The 19627-nt window shown below is 45.0% G+C and overlaps 1 protein-coding gene across 1 annotated transcript; it reads right to left on the bottom strand.

The window, feature by feature from the left end:
- Window positions 1-251: 251 nt before the first annotated feature.
- Window positions 252-12842, bottom strand: LOC310633202 (H-2 class II histocompatibility antigen, E-S beta chain-like; the record flags this gene model as incomplete). Its single annotated transcript, XM_083350884.1, has 5 exons — window positions 252-310; window positions 549-662; window positions 822-1103; window positions 10388-10660; window positions 12758-12842. The coding sequence occupies 5 exons, from the start codon at window positions 12840-12842 to the stop codon at window positions 252-254; spliced, it is 813 nt and encodes a 270-aa protein (XP_083207010.1).
- Window positions 12843-19627: the final 6785 nt, after the last annotated feature.

Here is a 19627-nt window from a genome sequence, read left to right as displayed (position 1 = left end):
TTATGGAATTTTCCCCAAATGACTTAATTGCAGCACTTAATCAAAAGAGGAGTCCTCACCGCCCACCACGTTGGGAAAAACCTGGTCAATATTTTACTATTTGTGGTGTGTTTGTATTTGTTTTTGATTCCAATGCATTTTCAGGTCTCTGTAAGGAAACGCTGCCCAAAATTTCAAAAATTTCTTTTATCCACAGCACGGAGGTTTTCTTCAGATACATTTTTTTTTAAAAAAGGAACAATTAATGAATGTTAAAGTAACATCTGTAACTTGAGGAGAAACTCACCTGCAGGAGGCTGGATGGGAATTGCTGCAAGGAGAAAAAGAGCCAATCAGAACTCTTCATGGGCTGGAGGACTCAGGGGCTCCCCCTCCCCATCGATAGTCCATAATAGGTTGCAGGATGCTCACTTATACTGCAGATCCTCAAAGGACAGAATTTCCCAAGCAAATTTCCAAGGGAGCCTCCATGACATCTGCTAAGCTTGATGAGAGGCCCCCCCAGATGGTCCCCTCCCCACAACCTCTCATCCAGCCCCCAGACTCACCTTTCTTGCTCTTCAGGTAGAGGGAGAGCCCCGTGGCAAAGAAGATCACTCCGATCAGGGCCCCCATAATCCCCGTCCAGAGCTTGCTCCTGGCCGAGTTGGAGGATCGGGGCTCTGGGGAAGGAGAAGGAGCCTCCCCTGAGCAGGAGGATCAGGGCCAGCTTCCCCCCCAGGAGGGTCCATCCCGGCTCCCCCCACAGGGAGGGTCTCTTCCCCCCTCTCAGGGCAGGAGGGGGTCCCCAGAGCAGGAGGGGAGGGAGGGGAGGGGCTCACCCCACTGGACGGTGATGGGGCCCTCCAGGCTGGCGTGCTCCACCTGGCAGGTGTAGACGTCCCCCCGCTGGGGCTGGGTCTCCAACATCACCTGGAGCTGGTAGGTCCAGTCTCCGTTCTGGAGCTCCTCCCCGAAGGCCACGCCCTCCTCCTCCGGCCGCCCGTTCTTCAGCCAGCGGACCTCGATCTCCACGGGGTAGAAGCCCCTCGCGGTGCAGAGGAGGATGGTGTGGGGGGAACCCGGGTCCAGCTTGGTGGAGGAGATGGAGACGGTGGGCTTGGCTGGAGGGGAGGAGGGGGAGGAGGGACACGGGGGAGACACAAAGAGGGCCGAGAAAGGGAGACCAAGTTGGTTAGTTCAGACCAAGATCCCTTTTCACTCCTGAAAATATTATTTGTTTCAAGTCATTTCCAAAGCAAATTGCAGCAAGAAATTAAAGGGGATCCTGGAAGATGGAAAAACATAAATCCTTTTCGGGCCTCCCTTTTTCCCTGCTTTTGAGGCGCTGACTTTTAAAACTCCACAAAAATTAAAAGCATCATTAGGCTAGAATGATTAGAAATAAAAAGCATTTTTTATTATTATTATTTCACAGCTCCCCAAAGTAGGGCTTGTTTCCCAAAAGCAGAGGCCTCTGTTCATTATTTACTTTATTTAGCTTATTCCGTTTGTTTTGAATGTCGATAGAATTAGTCTAGGGTGAAGCTAATCACGTACCCAGAGGCTTGACTGCCTTGACTTATTGATGGGGTTCGGTTCAAGACGCCTTATCTGAAAATAGGGCGGTTACTTCCGCGTAGGGCCATGATCTGCTGACGTAATCAAAACCACGTGGGTTTGTTTACTTTGATGACATCACTGATCAAAAGGGCTGATAATTTTCATTTTAAAAAGGTATACACTATAACTACTTTCATAGATCCACTCCAGCTCAGAGACCTTTTGCTAACCACGTTTTTCTCCCTTGAAGGATTCTCTTACGAACAGCTAATTGCATGCAATTTTTAAAGGTTTGGTTATTTGTAATTTAAATCTGGGATCTGGTCGGGATTTGTTTTTATGAACAGTGAATTATCCTCCTGGGTTTTCAGGGAAGAATTTAGGTGTAAGAATGAATTCCAGACTGAATATGCAGAGAACAAAATTTGTGTCGCTTTCCCTTAAATATTCCATAATTTCCGGAAGGAGCAAATTCCCAGCGTCTCCCCGTAAAATGCCTTTTTCTCTTGTGATCTGGCGGTTTTCCTCTTGTGGAAGAAAGATCTCATTTAATTCTTTGGTAGCGTATTATTTTTGCCCCTAAACGAGGAACCTTCCCAGGTAGGACGAGAGAAGCGTTTTGGCTGCAGGTGAAGCCACGTCTGTGACCAAAAAGGGGGTCTCAAGGGGGGCTTTTCTCCCAGACCCCCAAAACTGGATGAACAAATGACTCTGAATAAAGAATAAAAAGGACTAAAAGATAGACAGGGCAGAGCAGACGAAACTTCCCTAATTCCCTTTTCCAGACCTTTGGAAGTTCACTTTTTATCCTAAAATCCCAAAGACCCCAGAGGGGAACCCCCCCCCATTCCAGAAAGAGGATGAAAATGGGGTCTGGGGCTTCGCTTGGGGGGTGCAGAGGAGGAGGCAGCTGTGGAGCCGGTCAGCGTCCCGAAGCCCTCCCCACTTTTAATAATTTTTTTATCACTGGATTTTAATCATCCTTGCCTTTTAAATCTTAAATTATATACACTATTTTGCTCATTTTATATTTTATGTGTGTGCCATGCAAAGTCCCTCTGTGTGTGAGAGAGATGGTTTTAAAAGTTGATACGGGAGGAATAAAACACTCAGATAGTTTCAAAGCCACCTTATAAGGAATCTACTTCTTTGAGATGGGAAAGAATAAAGAAGAAAATCTATACGAAGCTACCTGAATGGCTTTCAACAATGGAAGCTTTTGCTTACCCAAATTTAATTCATTATGAAAAAGTCGTTGACTTATAAAGATATCTTGGATAAGGAAGGGAAATTGAAAGATAGACAAGATTTACAATGACAACGTATTGATTTAGCATGGTGGCCATATTTGCAAGTTCAAAAGAGATAAAGAGAACAGGATTCTATAAAGAACAGACAGGATTCAATCAAAGATTGTTAAAAACAGATGAAAACTTGATTAGGAAACTATAGATTTCTGCTCAATTTAAAGATGGAAGAAGAACAAGTAAAAGAAACAATGATAACGTGGGCAAAAAAAACTTTGGATATTCTACAGACTTGGAAGACTGGCAGAAACTATGGGATAGAAATATCAGATCGACTAAACCAGCCTCATATAAAGAAAACTTGTATAAAATGTTTTATAGATGGCATATGACACCAGTAAGATTACCGAAAATGTTTAAAAACACTTCAAATAATTTCTGGAAATGTAAACAAAGGCCAGGTACTTACTATCACATCTGGTGGACAGGCCTTAAAGCAAAAAGGTTTGGGGTTAAAACACAGACATGGTTGGAAAAGATGACTAAAGACAGATAAAAATTTAAGCCAGAATTGGTTTTGTTAGGAATATTAGGACCTGACTTCTGCTAGCGCTGCCGCGCCGAATAGCGGCGTTCTGAAGCCGCCCGATCCTGGGAAGCGTCAAAGCGCTCAGAGTCAGCGAAAATCAGCTGTTCTGCGGCGCTGGAGCTTCTCCCTGGGAGAAGAGGGAGAGGCAAGCCTGCCTGGGTAGAGGTAGAGCTCCCCTGCGATTCTCCCATGTAGTTTGGGGGATAACAGGGTGAGCCCCCTCGGAGCCCAGGCTCTCTCCGCTCTCAGGACGTCTTCGCTCCAAAAGGAGTGGAACAAGACGCGACAACTGCACCTGCTGCTTAGAGGGGACTGTGAGGGGACTGTTTCTTTGAGAAGCAGGCAGAGCAAAGCAGGAAGATCTGAATTTTCAAGTTGGATTTTAACTTTAACTCAGTTTCATTATCTTCTTCAAGTTTCAAGTTTGAAATGGAGTAAAAATGGCGCTGGAATGTTTCTCTCCTGTGTGAAGTGACTGCGTTGGAAAACTGTTATATTTTGCTTCATAGCAAGAGATACAATTTGCAACTGACTTCACCCAGTACCGGATTTTGTTTATTTGAAAGCCTGTTCCCTTTTTTCCTATTGAAGGTTAAGAACTTTGGGAGAATTTTTATTTTATTTTTTTCCTTCCCCTTCCTTTCCCCCCCCCCTTTTTTCTGAACTTTGATTCTGCTGGGTGAAAGAGGAAATCGAAACCTAAGAGATGGCTGCGAGACGTGGGGGAGGGCCTCCAATTTCCAAGAATGTTATTTCCTCACCTATACCACAAGCTGCAGGGCAGACCTCGATGAAACCTACAGTACAACCACCCTCCCCCCCACCTCCTGCATTTACACTGACAGACATTCAGCGAGTTGTGATGCAGTCAACACAAGTTTTGCAGCAAGAAATAAAGGAAACAAGGGAAGAATTTGTTAACCAAAACAATCAGATGAGGGAAGATATAGTGCTTGCACTCCAGGGTTTGGCTGCACATATAGAACGCCTGGATGTTCGTGTGGACTCATTTATGGAGTATGTGGAGAATTTGGAAAATAAAATCATTGATGCTGAACAGAAGATTGATAGAGCAGAGGCCAAGATTGACAGAACAGAAGACGAGGCTACTATATCACAATATAAGAACATGGAGTTTGCTTTGCGTCTCAGAGGCCTCAAAGAAAATCCTAAAGAAGATTTGGAATGGGAAATAGCACGAGCAGTGGTTCCTGTTTTGAAATGTGAACCTGAAGAACTACTTAAAGAAATGGATAAGACATTTAGGGTTAACTCCTGGATTGCAAGGCAAAAAAATTTACCTAGAGATGTAGTGATTTATTTTTCCAGGAGATTAACCAGAAATTCTATTATCCAGGCTTTTTATTGGGAAAAATTTCAAATTGCAGGCCAAGACATTATGATTTTAAAGGAGATACCTCCAAAAATTCTTAGAAAAAGGAAAGATTTTGCCTTTCTGTCCGATGAGCTTAAAAAGCGACAAATCCAGTTCAGATGGGAAATACCTAATGGAATTGTGGTAAATTAGGCAGGGACCAGATACAGATTGGATACAATTTTAAAAGCAAAAGATTTCTACACTAAGGTCCTGAAAGCAGGCTCACCACCGTCTCCTCGAATCAAAAGAACAGAAGTGAGACAAGAAGATAAACAATTGAGTGAAGGGGCAATATCATTGCCTCTTGAGGAGATGAGGAAGGCAGAGGCTACGGAGCAGAGTTTGGCATTAAAGGAAGACCCAAAAGAACAGAGGATGACAAGAGCTGCATGTAAGCGTATGGAAAAAGAGCAAAAACAAAAGCCTGTATCTGGTCCAGCTACGCTGTCTCAGAGCCTATGTGGCTGTCTCAGAGCCTGTGGGAGGAGCACGTCCAAAGAGAGCAACAGCTGATCTTCAGGCCATGTTCCAAAGGCTCATGGTCACCAGAGATGGTGAAGTTCCTGACATGGAATGTTAATGGCTTAAATTCACCACAGAAAAGAAAGAAAGTATTTTTTATTTGAAACAACATAAAAATGACATTGTTTGCTTACAAGAGACACATATTGTCTTAAAAGACCAAAAGTATCTGATTAATTCCCGATTGGGAACACATTTTGCATCTTTTGCTCCGGACAAGAAGGCTGGAGTGGCCATTTATCTAAGAAAAGACTTTTCGGCAAGATTGATTGAATCAGATAAACAAGGGAGATATGTTAGTATTGAATTAATACTACAAGGAAAGAAAGTTCTTCTTATTGGATTATATGCTCCAAATCAACAACAGCAAAAATTCTTCAAATTTTTACATCAGAGACTAATCGAATTGGATTATAAATCTGTTATTATGATGGGGGACTGGAATGGAGTTTTGGTGCCATCTGAAGACAAGAAGGGATCCTCCAAAAACTTTTTTAATTCAAAATTGCCTAAAGCTTTTTTTTTATTTGAAGGAAGATCTGGAATTAAGAGATGTATGGCGGGAAAGGAATATGAGAGACAGAGATTTTACCTTTTTTTCGGATAGACATAAATCTTTCTCCAGGATTGACTTTATTTTGATTACTACTGATCTTTTTTCTTCAGTTAAGAAGGTTAAGATTTTTCCTAGGACAATGTCTGACCATAGTCCTGTTTGGTTGGAGTTTTTTGCTGAAGATGGTAGTAGAAGATCCTGGAGGCTGAATGAGAATTTATTTACAAATGACTTGTTCTTGCAGAAATGTAGAGAACATATGAAAGAATTTTTTGTTACAAATATGCATAAAGGTACACCGATGGAAATGGTTTGGGATGCTAGTAAAGCTTATATGAGAGGGGTTTTGATTTATATGAACAATGCTTATAGGCGTAAGCAAATGCAAAAACATTTAGATATTGAGGAAGAGATTAAATCTAATGAGAAAAAGCTTATTTTGAATCCATTGGGTAATAATTTAAGGATATCAATACATTTATTGAAAGAACAATTTAACATGCTACTGGCTGATCAAGTAGCAACTAATTTGCGCTATGCTAAACACAATACTTTTTGCAACGCCAATAAGCCTGGCTTATCAATTAAGGAAGAAACAGAAATCACGTACTATAGATAAAATAGAATATAAAGGAAAAGAAGTCTACCAACAAAATTTGATTAAGAGGAGTTTTTTAGATTTTTATTCGAAATTATATTCTAAGGAAAATATACAAGCTTTAGATATAGACAAGTATTTACAGGGAGCTCATTTTCTGAGACTCTCAAAAGAACAACAACTTGAGATGAACTGCCCAATTACATCAGAAGAAATTTCTTTAGCTATTAAACAGTTGAAATTGGGCAAGGCTCCGGGAACAGTTGGATTAACAGCAATTTACTATAAAAAGGTGTTGCTCGAAATGATTGAACCCTTAAAGATTTTGTTTAATGAAATTCAGACTGGAGGTGCAGTTCCTCCATCATGGAGGACAGCTTTTGTATCATTGATTCCAAAGGAGGATCAAGACCTTACTCAACCTAAAAATTATAGACCTATATCGCTTTTAAATACAGATTATAAGATTTTTGCTAAAGTATTGGCTAATAGATTAATGCAAGTTTTGAAACAAATGATTCATAGTGATCAATCGGGATTTATATCTGGAAGGTATATGAAATATAATGTAAGACAAATTGTAAACTTGCTTGAATATTTGGATACGAACAACCAAGTCTCCGCAGCATTGATATTTTTGGATGCAGAGAAAGCCTTTGACCAATTGAATTGGCAATTTTTATTGAGAGTTGTTGAGGAGATGAATTTTGGAGAAGGTTTTTTACATGTTATTAAAGCTATATATCAACAACAAACTGCACAAATTATAGTTAATGGGGGGCTAACAGAGACCTTTAAAATTGAAAAAGGTACAAGACAGGGATGCCCCCTATCACCATTATTGTTTGTTTTAACATTAGAGATTTTATTACCGTAATTAAAATTCGAGAGTCCTCTATGATAAAGGGAATTAAAATAAAACAGAATGATTATAGATTGAGAGCTTTTGCTGATGACTTGCTTGTGACAGTATCCCAACCGTTACAGTCGGTTATAGACTTGATGGAAATTATAACTCAGTATGGTAAGGTTTCTGGGTTCAAGGTGAATAGTAATAAGACTAAGATATTATCTAAGAATTTATCTATGAGTGAAAGGGATATGTTATCTAAATTAACAGGTTTTGAAATACTGAAAAAGGTTAAATATTTAGGAGTATATATTGCAGCTTCAAATGTAAAATTGTATAAGAATAATTATGAAACATTGTGGTTGAAGGTACAAAGGGATTTAAATAATTGGAAAAAATTACAATTATCATTACTGGGAAGAATTGCAGTTGTTAAAATGAATGTTCTGCCAAAGTTTCTCTTTTTGTTTCAAATGATACCTATATTGAAAAAGGATGCCAACCTTGATCAATAGCAGAAGGGTATTAATAAATTTATTTGGGCGGGGAAAAAACCAAGAGTTAAATTTAAGATTTTACAAGATGCTAGGGAAAGAGGGGGACTCAAGGCACCGAATTTGAAATTGTATTATGATGCGGTTGCCTTGACGTGGGTTAGTGATTGGATTAATTTAACTAATAAGAGAATACTTCATCTTGAGGGATGGGATCTGGTATATGGATGGCATGCATATTTGCTTTACGATAAGAAGGTGGACAGGGCTTTTAAATCCCATATTCTTAGAAGTGCTTTATTGCGTGTCTGGAAAAAGTATTATTATAAGTTAAATTATAAAATACCGATTTGGGGAATTCCTGGACATGCGATAGAGGGCGTATCTATGGGAGTGAGTATGGATATAGTTTCTTATAAGGAACTACTTAGATTGCAAGGGAATGATTGGCAACTTAAATCATTAGAGGAGTTAAGACAAGAAAACATAAGTTACTCTTGGTTTCAATATACCCAACTGAAAGCTAGGTGGAAGTTAGACCAAAAGGTTGGCATCACAATTACAGATCAAAATTTAGTAAAACAAATTAGAGATTTAAATTGTGCACATATAAAGAGGATATATATAATGCTTTAATTGAATTGGATTCGGAAACGGAATTAGTTAAAGATTGTATGATAAAGTGGGCACAAAATATTTAGGAACCATTTTGTTGGACACGGGAGATAATTTGGGTCAGAAATGTTAAATTTACTCAGGCTCAAAACTTAAGAGAAAATTTTTATAAAATGTTTTATAGATTGCATCTGGATCCCAAGAAGTTGTCTAACATGTATCCTAATGTACAGTCTAAATGTTGGAGATGTGGTAGTTTAGAAGCCACCTATTTTCATATGTGGTGGACTTGTAGAAATATAAAAGCTTTTTGGATTAAAATTTGGTGGAACATTCAAAAGATTTTTAAGAGGAAGATAAAGTTTTATCCGCAATTGTTTTTATTGAGCATTGTTGTAGATTGTGATGTTAAAGAAACTAATTTGATGTTGAATATGATAACAGCAGCACGGTTACTGGTGGGACAATATTGGAAGAAGGATAGTTTGCCTACTATAGAAGAATGGGTGTTTAAAGTTTCGAATCTTGCAGAAATGTCTAAGATTTCTGCTTACTTGAAAGATCATTCACAGGAAAGATATATTTCAGTTTGGAGCAGATGGATAGATTATATTCAGAACAAATATGGGACTAAAAAGTTCCATTTAGCTTATGAGTAGATTTTAGTGGGATATTGTTATTGGTACTTTGTTTGTAGTTATGTTAAAGGGGAGTTAAAGCGCATTATGAATTTGGTTAATTGTATATTATGCATACGGTAATTTTTATTTAGAATATGATTATTATAACTATAATCCTGTATTTAGCTCTGGGAAGTGGGGGGGGGAAAGTGGGCGGGTTTGGGGTGGGGGGGATCTGGGGATATATTGTAAAATTTTGTTTTTGTAAAACTCTTTAATAAAAAAAAGGAATATTAGGATCTAATTATGAGAAGGAGAATGAATATTTAATACTGCATGTACTGACAGCAGCGAGAATAGCATTTGCCCAATACTGGAAAAAATGAAAACTTACCAGCTGAAGAGGTTTTAATTAAGAAAATCTTAGAATGTGGAGAAATGGATAGATTGACGTTAGAGATTAAAGAGAAAGAAGATTCAGTTTATTATAGAACATGGGATAATTTTTACCAACGGTTAGGAAAAGGAACTAGTGAGAAATGTTATCTTGAATATATATTAGTAGAAAGAATGACATGTATTGACTAACTGATACTGTTTTTGATTTATCGTTTATTACATTCTCTACAGATATCTATTACTATATTAACTATTGTTAATTGAACATATGTACCTGGACAATAGCCTGTTTGCCAAAGATAGAAAATGTTATTGGGGGATATTCCCAATGTTGATCCCATCCCCACCCTAAACCCTAATCCCTAACATGATCCTATTTTATCCCTAACCCTATAAAATTCAACAAAATCCTTTATAAAAAAAGTTGATAAGTCAATCAATAAATATTATTGATTTATTCATATAAAATATATTGAAATATTATACAGCATACAGATTATATTGAAATCTATCTACCTACTGGGCAAGAGAGAGACCTTGCTGGATTCCTCCCCCCCAGAAAAATATAATATTTTGTATAATATTCTGGAAAGAAGTTTTTTGGACCTCGGGAAGAGAAGGAAGATCGTGGGACGAAAGGGAAGGAGAGAAATATATTTCTTCCCTCCTTTTGCATGTTTCATTGTCACCGTTGTAGAATTCCTAACATTTTAGTGGTAATTTATTTTTTACACATTTTATTTAGGGGTGATGTTATAATCGCACCCCCTCCAGACCCCCGCTTTGAGGGAGGGAGGGGGGCGGCTTAGGAGCATCAACAAAGAGCGATAAATACCAATGAATAAATTTCGTAGATCGGAGAGCAGAGAATAAATAATGGGCAAATCTTTATCTGGGAGATCCCTAATCAATGAAATGAAACGGGGGGGGGAGTCCCCGCATTCCCCCCCCCATGGAACCCCCCCTCCCCCACTCACCTCTCCGGCCAATCGCGTGGCCCCTCTGGAGAACCTCGTAGTTGTATCGGCAGAAGTAATCCACGGCGGCCTTCCGGTACTGCAACTCGCTCTTATCCCTGTTCGCAGCCTCCGCATCCACCTTCCCGAACTCCGTGACGGCCTCGAACTCCCCGCGGGCGCTGTCGAAGCGGAGAAACTCCTGCCGGTCGTAGATCTCCCGGTACAGGTACCGCACCTGCTGCGTCCCGTTGAGGAAGCGGCACTCGTGCTTCCACTGGTAGAGGACATGGGCTGCGGGGAGGGGGGAGCAGCGTCAGGAGGGACTCCGGGGCCCATGGTCCCCAGCGGCTACCGGAGGAGAGGCCCAGGTGGGGAGGGAGAGGGATTGCCGGAAGGCGCCCCCTGGGGGAGTGAGGGGGAAATGAGGGAGGGGGGAAAGAGCTTCCATCTCCCCAGGGTGGGAAAAGGCAGGCAGAAGTTCAGCCGGTCCAGCCCTCCCTCCGTCTGCAGGGAACGCTGGATCCCGGGGGGGGGCTCTTCCCCCCCCCTCAAACCGGCAGGAAGTATATAAGGGGAGGGGTGAGACTCCCCCACTGGGCTGGAGGGAAAATAATACCCAAACCTCTCTCTCCCTCTTCCTTTTGGGAGCACAATAAGGATACCCAGACCCATGCTCCTGGGCACTCCCCTCCTTTCCAGCCCCACCTTCCCTTCCCCACCCTCACCCCCATCTTCAGCCCCACAAGCTGCCTTTGGATGCTTTTCCTGGCCTCTTTTCTCTCCCCCTCCCAAAAGACCCCCCTGCAGCCACCTGAGGCCACCTGAAAGGGAGGGGCTCCAGCCCCCTTCACTAAAGGGGGGGTTTGGAGGAGCAACTCAGACCCCTCCCAATATCCCTCCAAGAGAAGCAGAGAAGGCGAGGGAGGGGAAGATTTTCAGTCTTGGGGGCTGCAACTTCAGGGGGGTCTTCAGGATGTGGACTTCATTGTGTGCCCCCCCCCATGACTCTCCACCGCAGTCTCTCTTTCTCTTTCAGCCTGCAGGGGTGGACTAGATGCCCCTTTAAGCTCCCTTAAGACCCCCATCAGGAGTCCAGGCTGGGTCTGGGGAGACTTCGGAAGGGCCGAGGGGAGCCGGGGGTCTCTCCGGAGAGTCTCCCCCTCCGGGTCTCGCTTGGCCCAAAGGGGCTTTTCCCAAAGGGAGCAGGAATTTCCTGGGTTTTCCCTTGAAGACGTTTCGCTTCTCATCCCAGAAGCTTCTTCAGTTCTGACTGAATGTTGGAGGGTGGAAAGACTGATATTCTTTGGGGTCATTTTGAAAGTCGGTCCCTGGTTCTCTGAGGGGCCTCGAGGACCCCCAGGGGTTTATCTGGGCCCTCTGGGACCCCTGAATTGGGGGGGCAAAGGGGTAGGGAACCTTCCTGGGGCTGCTGAAAGGGCCCTGTTGGAGGCAGGAGATGGGGGTCCTTTCCCTCCCCCCTCTGTTGAAGGGGGGCTGCTCAAGTTTGACCTAGGTGGCCTGGGGGGGCTGGGGATCCTGGGGAGAAGGGAACCCCAAGATTCCCTAGATATACCCCAAATTTTCATTCCCCCCGCAACTTCCCTCCTACTGGCTGCCTTTGTGTGATTTGGGGGTTCAGCCCTCTTTCTTGTCCCCCTGAAGCCCCCCAAGACCATCTGAAAGGGAGGGGCTCCAGACCCCTTCGTTAAAGGGATTGTTTTGGGGAGCCAATTTAGGGGAGCAATTCAGACATCCCCCCGAATATCCTTCTCCCTCAGTTCCCCCCTCCCCTCCAGGTCGTGATTCAGCAATGGGGGAATATGTGGTGGGGGGTTCTGGGTCTCCTCCCGAAATTCAGAGTCTCCCCCCAGAAGGAATCCAGCTCAACTCCTCCCTCCCCTTTAAAAAAATTCAGAAGAAAAACTGAGGTTGCAAAAACCCTTTAGCCAAAAAGCGGCTTTTTTTCTTATACTCTTTGCTGGCCTTTGTGGATTCAGCTCTGAAAGTGCCTCAGTTTCCCCCTTTGGATTTCCCTTTCCGTCTCCTTCCTCTTTTGGTGCCAGAAACCTCGGGGCTCAGGCGCTAATTCGGGGTCCGCAAGGTCCCCCTGCCACCCAGCCACGGGGGGGGGAGAGAGGGGCCTGGCTGCCTCTTATCCCACCTGGGCTGCCTTCCCGCGACCCCCGCCCACCTCGCCCGCAAGCAGGGAAGGGGGGGCTCCCTCTCCGTCCTCAGGTGGAAAATGCTGAGAGGGAGGGGTTGAGACCACGCGGAGTTCCCGCCTCTGTTGCCCTCGACCCCTTCTCCCACTTCTGGGGTCCCAGCCCCATTCCTCGCCCCCAGAAACACTGAGGGTCCCTCCCCTCCCCCCGCCAAGCCCCTCCTTACCGGGGGTCTCCTTCCCCGCTTCGCTTCCGGGGATCCGGGCCAGCGCCCCCACCAGCAACAAAAGAGGGACCCCAACGGAGCCCATGGATGCTCCCCACAAGCGCCCCCAAAGGGAGGGGAGAGAGACGCGGAGGCTGCCAGCCCAGAGGCGGAATCGGGGGGTCTGGCTTGGGGGGAGGGGGCGGTTTCCTCGGACTTCGGAATTGGGAGGGGCCAGGAAAGCGGAGGGACCAATGGGAATTCTCCCTTCTGCAGCGTCATCGGTCTCCGGGCAGAGTCTGCCTGAGTTCATCCACAAGAGGAGATAGTGCGAAGCGGAGAAAGTTGGGGGAGCGGAATCCCTTCAGTCTGGGGGGGCTGCATTTTAGGGGGGCGTTTCCTGCCCGCTCCGGAGGGGAGAGGAAGCGGCAATGGATCTTCCTCTGGTGCAGGAAATGGGTTGTGAGGAGGGGGAGGGGGAGGGGGAGAAAGAGGGGCAGAAGGGACTCCGGGTGTCAGAATCCATTGATATCACATTCATTAATGTATGGTTAGATATTGTGCCTACCGGGATTCTGCCATACTTGTAGAAGGAGGGGGGATTGTTTATTCAGTCTATCTGTGGCTGCTTTCAAAGATCTGGGGAAAAGTGATCTGTCTGTTTGGGGCTGTAGGAAGAAGGCGATCTACCAAGGAAGGCAGGAAGTTCCTTCTTCCCAGGGAAGGACCTGACAAGCAGGAATTGAGGGGATCCTAACCAAATGGAGTTTTGAGGGGAGGGGGTTGAACCGGGAACGCTTATATAGATTTGAAATGTGACTCAAGACCAGATCCTGTCTCATTTCTCCACAACCAATCCTATTGTCAGGACCCACCTCAATCCACATCTTAGGAAATAAGAACTCTTGGATGCAAGTTTAGTCCAAAAGGAAAATGTTTACTAGGAAGGAATCGATTGTGGGAATACAAGACGGAATCTGAGAAAAGTTACATTTCAATCCTATATAAACCATTCCCATTCCAGCCCCTCCCCTCATCCATTTGGTCAGGCTGTCGTCAGTTGCTAGGTGTCAGGTTCTTCCATGGGAAAGGGAACTCTCCTTGGTTTTATGGTTATTGCTTCCCTTTTTCAGTTGTAAATGAAGACACAAACCATATCTGTCTGTCCCCCTCCCTTCCCCCGTTAAAACATCCCCTGTTGTTTGAAAATCGCTTTAGTAACCATCCTCTCCCCCCCCCCTCGGAGAGATGGCAGAATCCCCAGTAATAGCACGTTGTTCTACCTATACAATTATGAAATGTGATATAAATGGATTCTGACATTCGGCTCTCCTTTCAGAAAAAAGATGAGTCCATCTGTGGGGAAAGAAAACATATAAATGTTAGCCTGGTTTGTTTGGATATTCTGTATGAAACCTCTTAAGCAACTTAGGTGCTTTAACATGGAGTTTGTTAACCCATTCGTTTTCTGAGGAGGGGAGGTGTTTCCATGCCACTAAATATTGTATCGTTCCATGGTGTTTTCTGGAATCTAAGATTTCTTTCACTTCAAAATGTTGTTCTCCTTCCACCATGATGGGGGGTGGTGGTGGTGGGATTTTTTCTCGTAGTGGAGATTGTTGTTCTCTCTTTAATAGACTGCAGTGGAAGGTTGGGTGTATTCGTCTAAGATTTTTGGGTAGTTCTAATTCAACTGTTACTGGGTTTATGATTCTTTTAATTGGAAAGGGTCCAATATATTTTGGTCCTAGTTTTTTACAGGGTTGGAGTGATTTCAGGTATTTTGTGGATAAATATACCATCTCTCCTACCCTAAATGGTGTGGGATCGGTTCTTTTTTTGTCTGCCTGTGTCTTGTATGCTTTTCTGGCATCTTCCAACGCTTTCCTAACGATTGGCCATGTATTTTGTAATTGAGCAATCCATTCCTTCAGATCAGGGATAACCGGTTCTTTTGGGGTTAGTTCTGGTATTGGGTTGAAACTCTGGCCTGTAGCTACTTGAAAAGGAGTGTAACCTGTGCTTGAGTGGACTGCATTATTATATGCTACTTCTGCAAAAGGCAGTAGGTCCGCCCAGTCGGACTGCTGAAAATTAATATAGCATCTCAGATATTGTTCAAGTATATTATTAAGTCTTTCAGAAGCTCCGTCTGTCTGAGGATGGTGACTAGATGACAGTCCTTGGGTGGTTCCTAAGAGGGATAAAAATTCTTTCCAAAATGCCGATGTAAATTGCACCCCTCTGTCAGATATGATGCGTTGTGGTACCCCGTGCAATCTGTAAATATGCTGTACAAAAAGTTTTGCTAGTGCTTTTGCAGTCGGGATTTTTTGGCAAGGTATGAAGTGTACTTGCTTAGAGAACAGATCTGTGACAGTCCAGACTACGGTGTTTCCATTACTTTCAGGCAGTTCTACGATAAAATCCATGGCTATTTCTTTCCATGGGGCTGAGGGGTTTGCCACCGGTTGTAACAGACCTGGCGGTTTCCCTTGCAGTCTTTTGGCCATCGCGCAAATTTGACAGCTACCCACATAGCTTTCTATGTCCTTTTTCATAGATGGCCACCAAAATTGCCTTTTAGTTAAGTGTAAGGTTTTTACAAAACCAAAGTGTCCTGCTGATTTTGTATCATGGCACAGTTGCATGAAATTGATTCTCTGTGTGGCAGGTATATATAGCTTCTCCCCCACCCACGGCAGTCCATCTTTAATTGTGCACACATGTTTATTTTTCTGGAACCATTCATCACTTTCCAAAGATTTCCTGAATTCTATTCTAGTTTGGCTATCTACCTTCGGCTTCATTTTTTCTTGTGCCCTGGTGGTGACTGGTGCTGCCAGTTGTTGTTCCGGCACAAGTGGTTTAAAGTCAGTAACTCTTGTGCTGTTATATTGGGGCATGCGGGATAATGCATCTGCAAGGAAGTTCTTTCCCCCCGGTAAGTGTTTGAGAGTGAAATTGAATTGGTGAAAATGTTGGGACCAGCGGGCTTGCTTAGGAGTGAGCTTCCTGGGCGTTTTTAGAGCTTCCAAATTCTTGTGGTCTGTCCAGACCTGGAAAGGTATTTTATTTCCTTCTAAAAATTGGCGCCATGTTAGTAATGCCCACCTCAACGAGAATGCCTCTTTTTCCCATATTGGCCAGCGTTGTTCTGTTTCTGTGAGTTTTCTGGATGTGTATGCGCATGGTTGCAATGTCCCCCCATCATTTTCTTGTAATAGTACGGCTCCTACCACTACATCACTCGCATCTGCCTGTATTACAAAAGGTTTGTCGGGATCTGGGTGTTTTAGGACAGGTTCAGCAGAAAAAAGTCTCTTTAGCCTCTCAAATGCTGCTTGACATTCCATTGACCATTTCAGAGGCTGGCTGGGTTTCACGGGTGACCCCCCCTTCGTTTTCAACAAATTTGTGAGGGGCATGGCTATTTGGCCAAATGCGGGGATGAATTGGCGGTAGAAGTTTGCAAACCCCAGGAAACTTTGCAATTGCTTCCGTGTGCGGGGGGGTGCCCACTCTAGTACTGCCCTGACCTTCTCTGGGTCCATTTCGATGCCCTCTGGGGATATGCGATATCCCAGGTAGTCGATTTTTTCCTTATGAAATTCACACTTCGATAATTTAGCATATAAATGGGCAGCTCGCAATTTCTTCAGGACTGCTCTGACTAGTTTGATATGTTCCTCTTTGGTTTCTGTGAAGATAAGGATGTCATCGAGGTAAACCAGGACCCCCTTATATAGGTGCTCTCTCAGCACGTCATTAATTAATTGCATAAAGACTGCGGGGGCCCCTTGCAGTCCGAATGGCAATGCTTTGAATTGATAGCACCCCATTGGGCAGTTGAATGCAGTCTTCCATTCGTCTCCTTCCTTAATCCTAATTCGGTAGTATGCTTCCCTCAGGTCTAGTTTGGTAAAAATCTTTCCTTTCGATAGGTGGGATAACATATCCTTCATTAGGGGAAGGGGGTACAGATTACATTCACTAATTGTGTTCAAATTTCTATAGTCCACAACCAAACGAAAGGATCCATCCTTCTTCTCCCTGAACAGAACCGGGGCGGCCACTTTGGGTTTGGCAGGCTCAATAAATCCTCTTTCTAAGTTTTTCTTTATGAATCTCTCCATTTCTGCCATTTCCCTTGGGCTCATGGCATACATCCTGGGTTTTGGGAGTTTTGCCCCAGGTTTGAATTCTATGGTGCAGTCTGTGGGGCGGTGGGGGGGAAGCTCATCTGCTCTTTCCTCACTGAAAACCTCAGCCAGGTCCCTGTATTCCTCTGGTATCTCTGGTAATCCCTTCTCTTTCCCCACTGCTGCTGTCTCCTCCCTCTGGGTTGGGGGGGTGCTTTTGGAGTCTACGTTCTTCTGCCCCCCCTTTGGGAAGTTGAGTTCTGCTGTCCTCCAGTTTATCCCGGGGTTCCATTTCTTCAGCCATTCCAGTCCTAGGATCATTGGGCATTCCATGCCTGGGGCCACTATAAACGTTATGTCCTCCTCATGGGGCCCCAGTGATAGGTGGATTGGTAAAGTGGCTAGGGTGGCTGGTCCTCCCCCTGCTATTGTCCCATCTAATTGACTAAAAGAGATTGGATGTTTTAGCCTCCTCACTGGGATGCTCAATCTCTCCACCAGCGTTGGGCTGATAAGGCAGCGGATGCACCCAGAGTCTATCAGAGCTTTTATTTTGGCTGCTTCAGGCATAGGGGAAGCTAATATAGTCACTGTCTTAAGTATGGGTGGAAGGGGTCCACTTACCAATGGTTCTCCCTCTGAGCTGTCTTCCGAGTTGTCCACCGTCCCTGCGGTGCAGGCCGGAGTCCAGTCCCAGTTCCTGGCAGGAATTGTGGACTCTACAGCCTCTGTCCCCTTCATGGAAGATTCTTTTGTGTTGCCTTGGGGCTTCCCCGGCTTCTTGGAGGATGATGCCTCTGGTTTTCGGGGGGGGGGGCTTTTGAACGACATTCTGCAGCACGGTGGCCCTCTCTCCCGCAGTTGAAGCAACCGGTTGATTTTTTGGCTGTGGCTGGTGGTTTTTCCCCCTCGCGTGTTTGCTCGGGTGGCAGGCGGCCCCATGGTTTTCCTCTGCAGTGTCTCTTCAGTAGGTCTATTTCCACTTCCTCCGCCAGGATGTACCAGTCGTCGAGGTGGGGTGGGTCTCCTCGAGGCAGGCAAGCATCATACAGGTCGTAGTTCAGACCGTCTTTGAAGTGGCTAAGGAGGATGTCTTCTGGCCAGTTCAGCTTGCTGGCAATGGCTCGGAATTCTTGGGTATAATCAGCCACTGCTCGCCTGCCCTGCCTCACCGTTTTGATTCTCTCCCGGGCCTTACGGTCAGCCAAAGGATCCTCGAACCGCCGCCTCAAAGATGACATGAATCGGTTGAAGTCGTTGAGTTCTGGGGCGTTGGAGTCATGCAAGTTCACCACCCAGTCTGCAGCCGTCCCGTCCAAGGCAGATTGCACAATTCGGATGCGTGCTTTGTCACTGGGGATGTCCCGTCCATACTCTTCCATGTAGCTGAGGACTTGGGTTAGGAAAAATCCCAGTCGTGATGGCTCCCCCTTGAATTTGACTTCCAGGGGCGGGAGTCTTTGGCTGGAGCGTTGTCTGCGCCGTGGCCGGTATCGCTCCTCATCCTGGTCCCCATCTGTGGTTCTGGGGGGTGGGGGGGTGGGTACTGCTGAGGCAGCAATTCCTGTTCCATTGGATGGCCCCGGGGTTTCAGGTGTTGGATCCCCTCCGTTACCTTTCCAGTTGCGTCCCCAGGCGCTGCCTCGGTTGCGATTTTCAGCTCTCTCCTCCCTCAGTGAACTCAGGGTTGCTTTCATCAGATCAATGGCCTTTTCCAGGATCCGCTCCTCCTCGCTGGCGTGCAGGGAACTCTCCATCTCTTGCCTCCATTCCGGTTGGTGGTTACTACACCTCAGGGTCGTTTCTCCCGAAGCCTTTTCCCACTCACTTTTCCTTCCAACGCCCATCGACCACCGGGGTTTTCGGTCGTACTGCTCCACCGCTTCTTCCCCGGGGGAATATGCTGCTTCAGCTTCCCATCATCTCTGGGATTCCATTTGGGGGGAAGACTCCCCCTCCATGGGGCTTAGCTCCTCTCTTGCTTCGTCGCCAGACATTTGTATTTGTTGCAAAATCCCCCGGTAAGGTTTTCCCTTCCAGGTTGACTCTTAAAGGAGATTCCGTCTACTGTCAGGACCCACCTCAATCCACATCTTAGGAAATAAGAACTCTTGGATGCAAGTTTAGTCCAAAAGGAAAATGTTTACTAGGAAGGAATTGATTGTGGGAATACAAGACAGAATCTGAGAAAAGTTACATTTCAATCCTATATAAACCATTCCCATTCCAGCCCCTCCCCTCATCCATTTGGTCAGGCTGTCGTCAGTTGCTAGGTGTCAGGTTCTTCCATGGGAAAGGGAACTCTCCTTGGTTTTATGGTTATTGCTTCCCTTTTTCAGTTGTAAATGAAGACACAAACCATATCTGTCTGTCCCCCTCCCTTCCCCCGTTAAAACATCCCCTGTTGTTTGAAAATCGCTTTAGTAACCATCCTCTCCCCCCCCCCTCGGAGAGATGGCAGAATCCCCAGTAATAGCACGTTGTTCTACCTATACAATTATGAAATGTGATATAAATGGATTCTGACACCTATCCTTAGTAAACCTTTTCCTTTTGGACAACTCGGCTCCAAGGGTCCTTATTTCCTAAGATGTGGATTGGGCTGGGTCCTGACGCCGGGGCCCATGGTTCCCAGCCTCTCCCAGAGAAGGGACACAGGCTCTTCAGAGGAGGGGAGGGAAACCTGCCGCAAGAGGCTACCGGAAGGCACCCCCTGGAGGAGGTATGGGGAACTGTCGTTCCCAACGGC

This window comes from Vipera ursinii (assembly GCF_947247035.1).
Source record: "Vipera ursinii genome assembly, chromosome: 2".
NCBI lineage: Eukaryota > Metazoa > Chordata > Lepidosauria > Squamata > Viperidae > Vipera > Vipera ursinii.
Note: the sequence above shows the minus strand (reverse complement) of the source record. Positions and strands in the feature narration are given on the sequence as shown.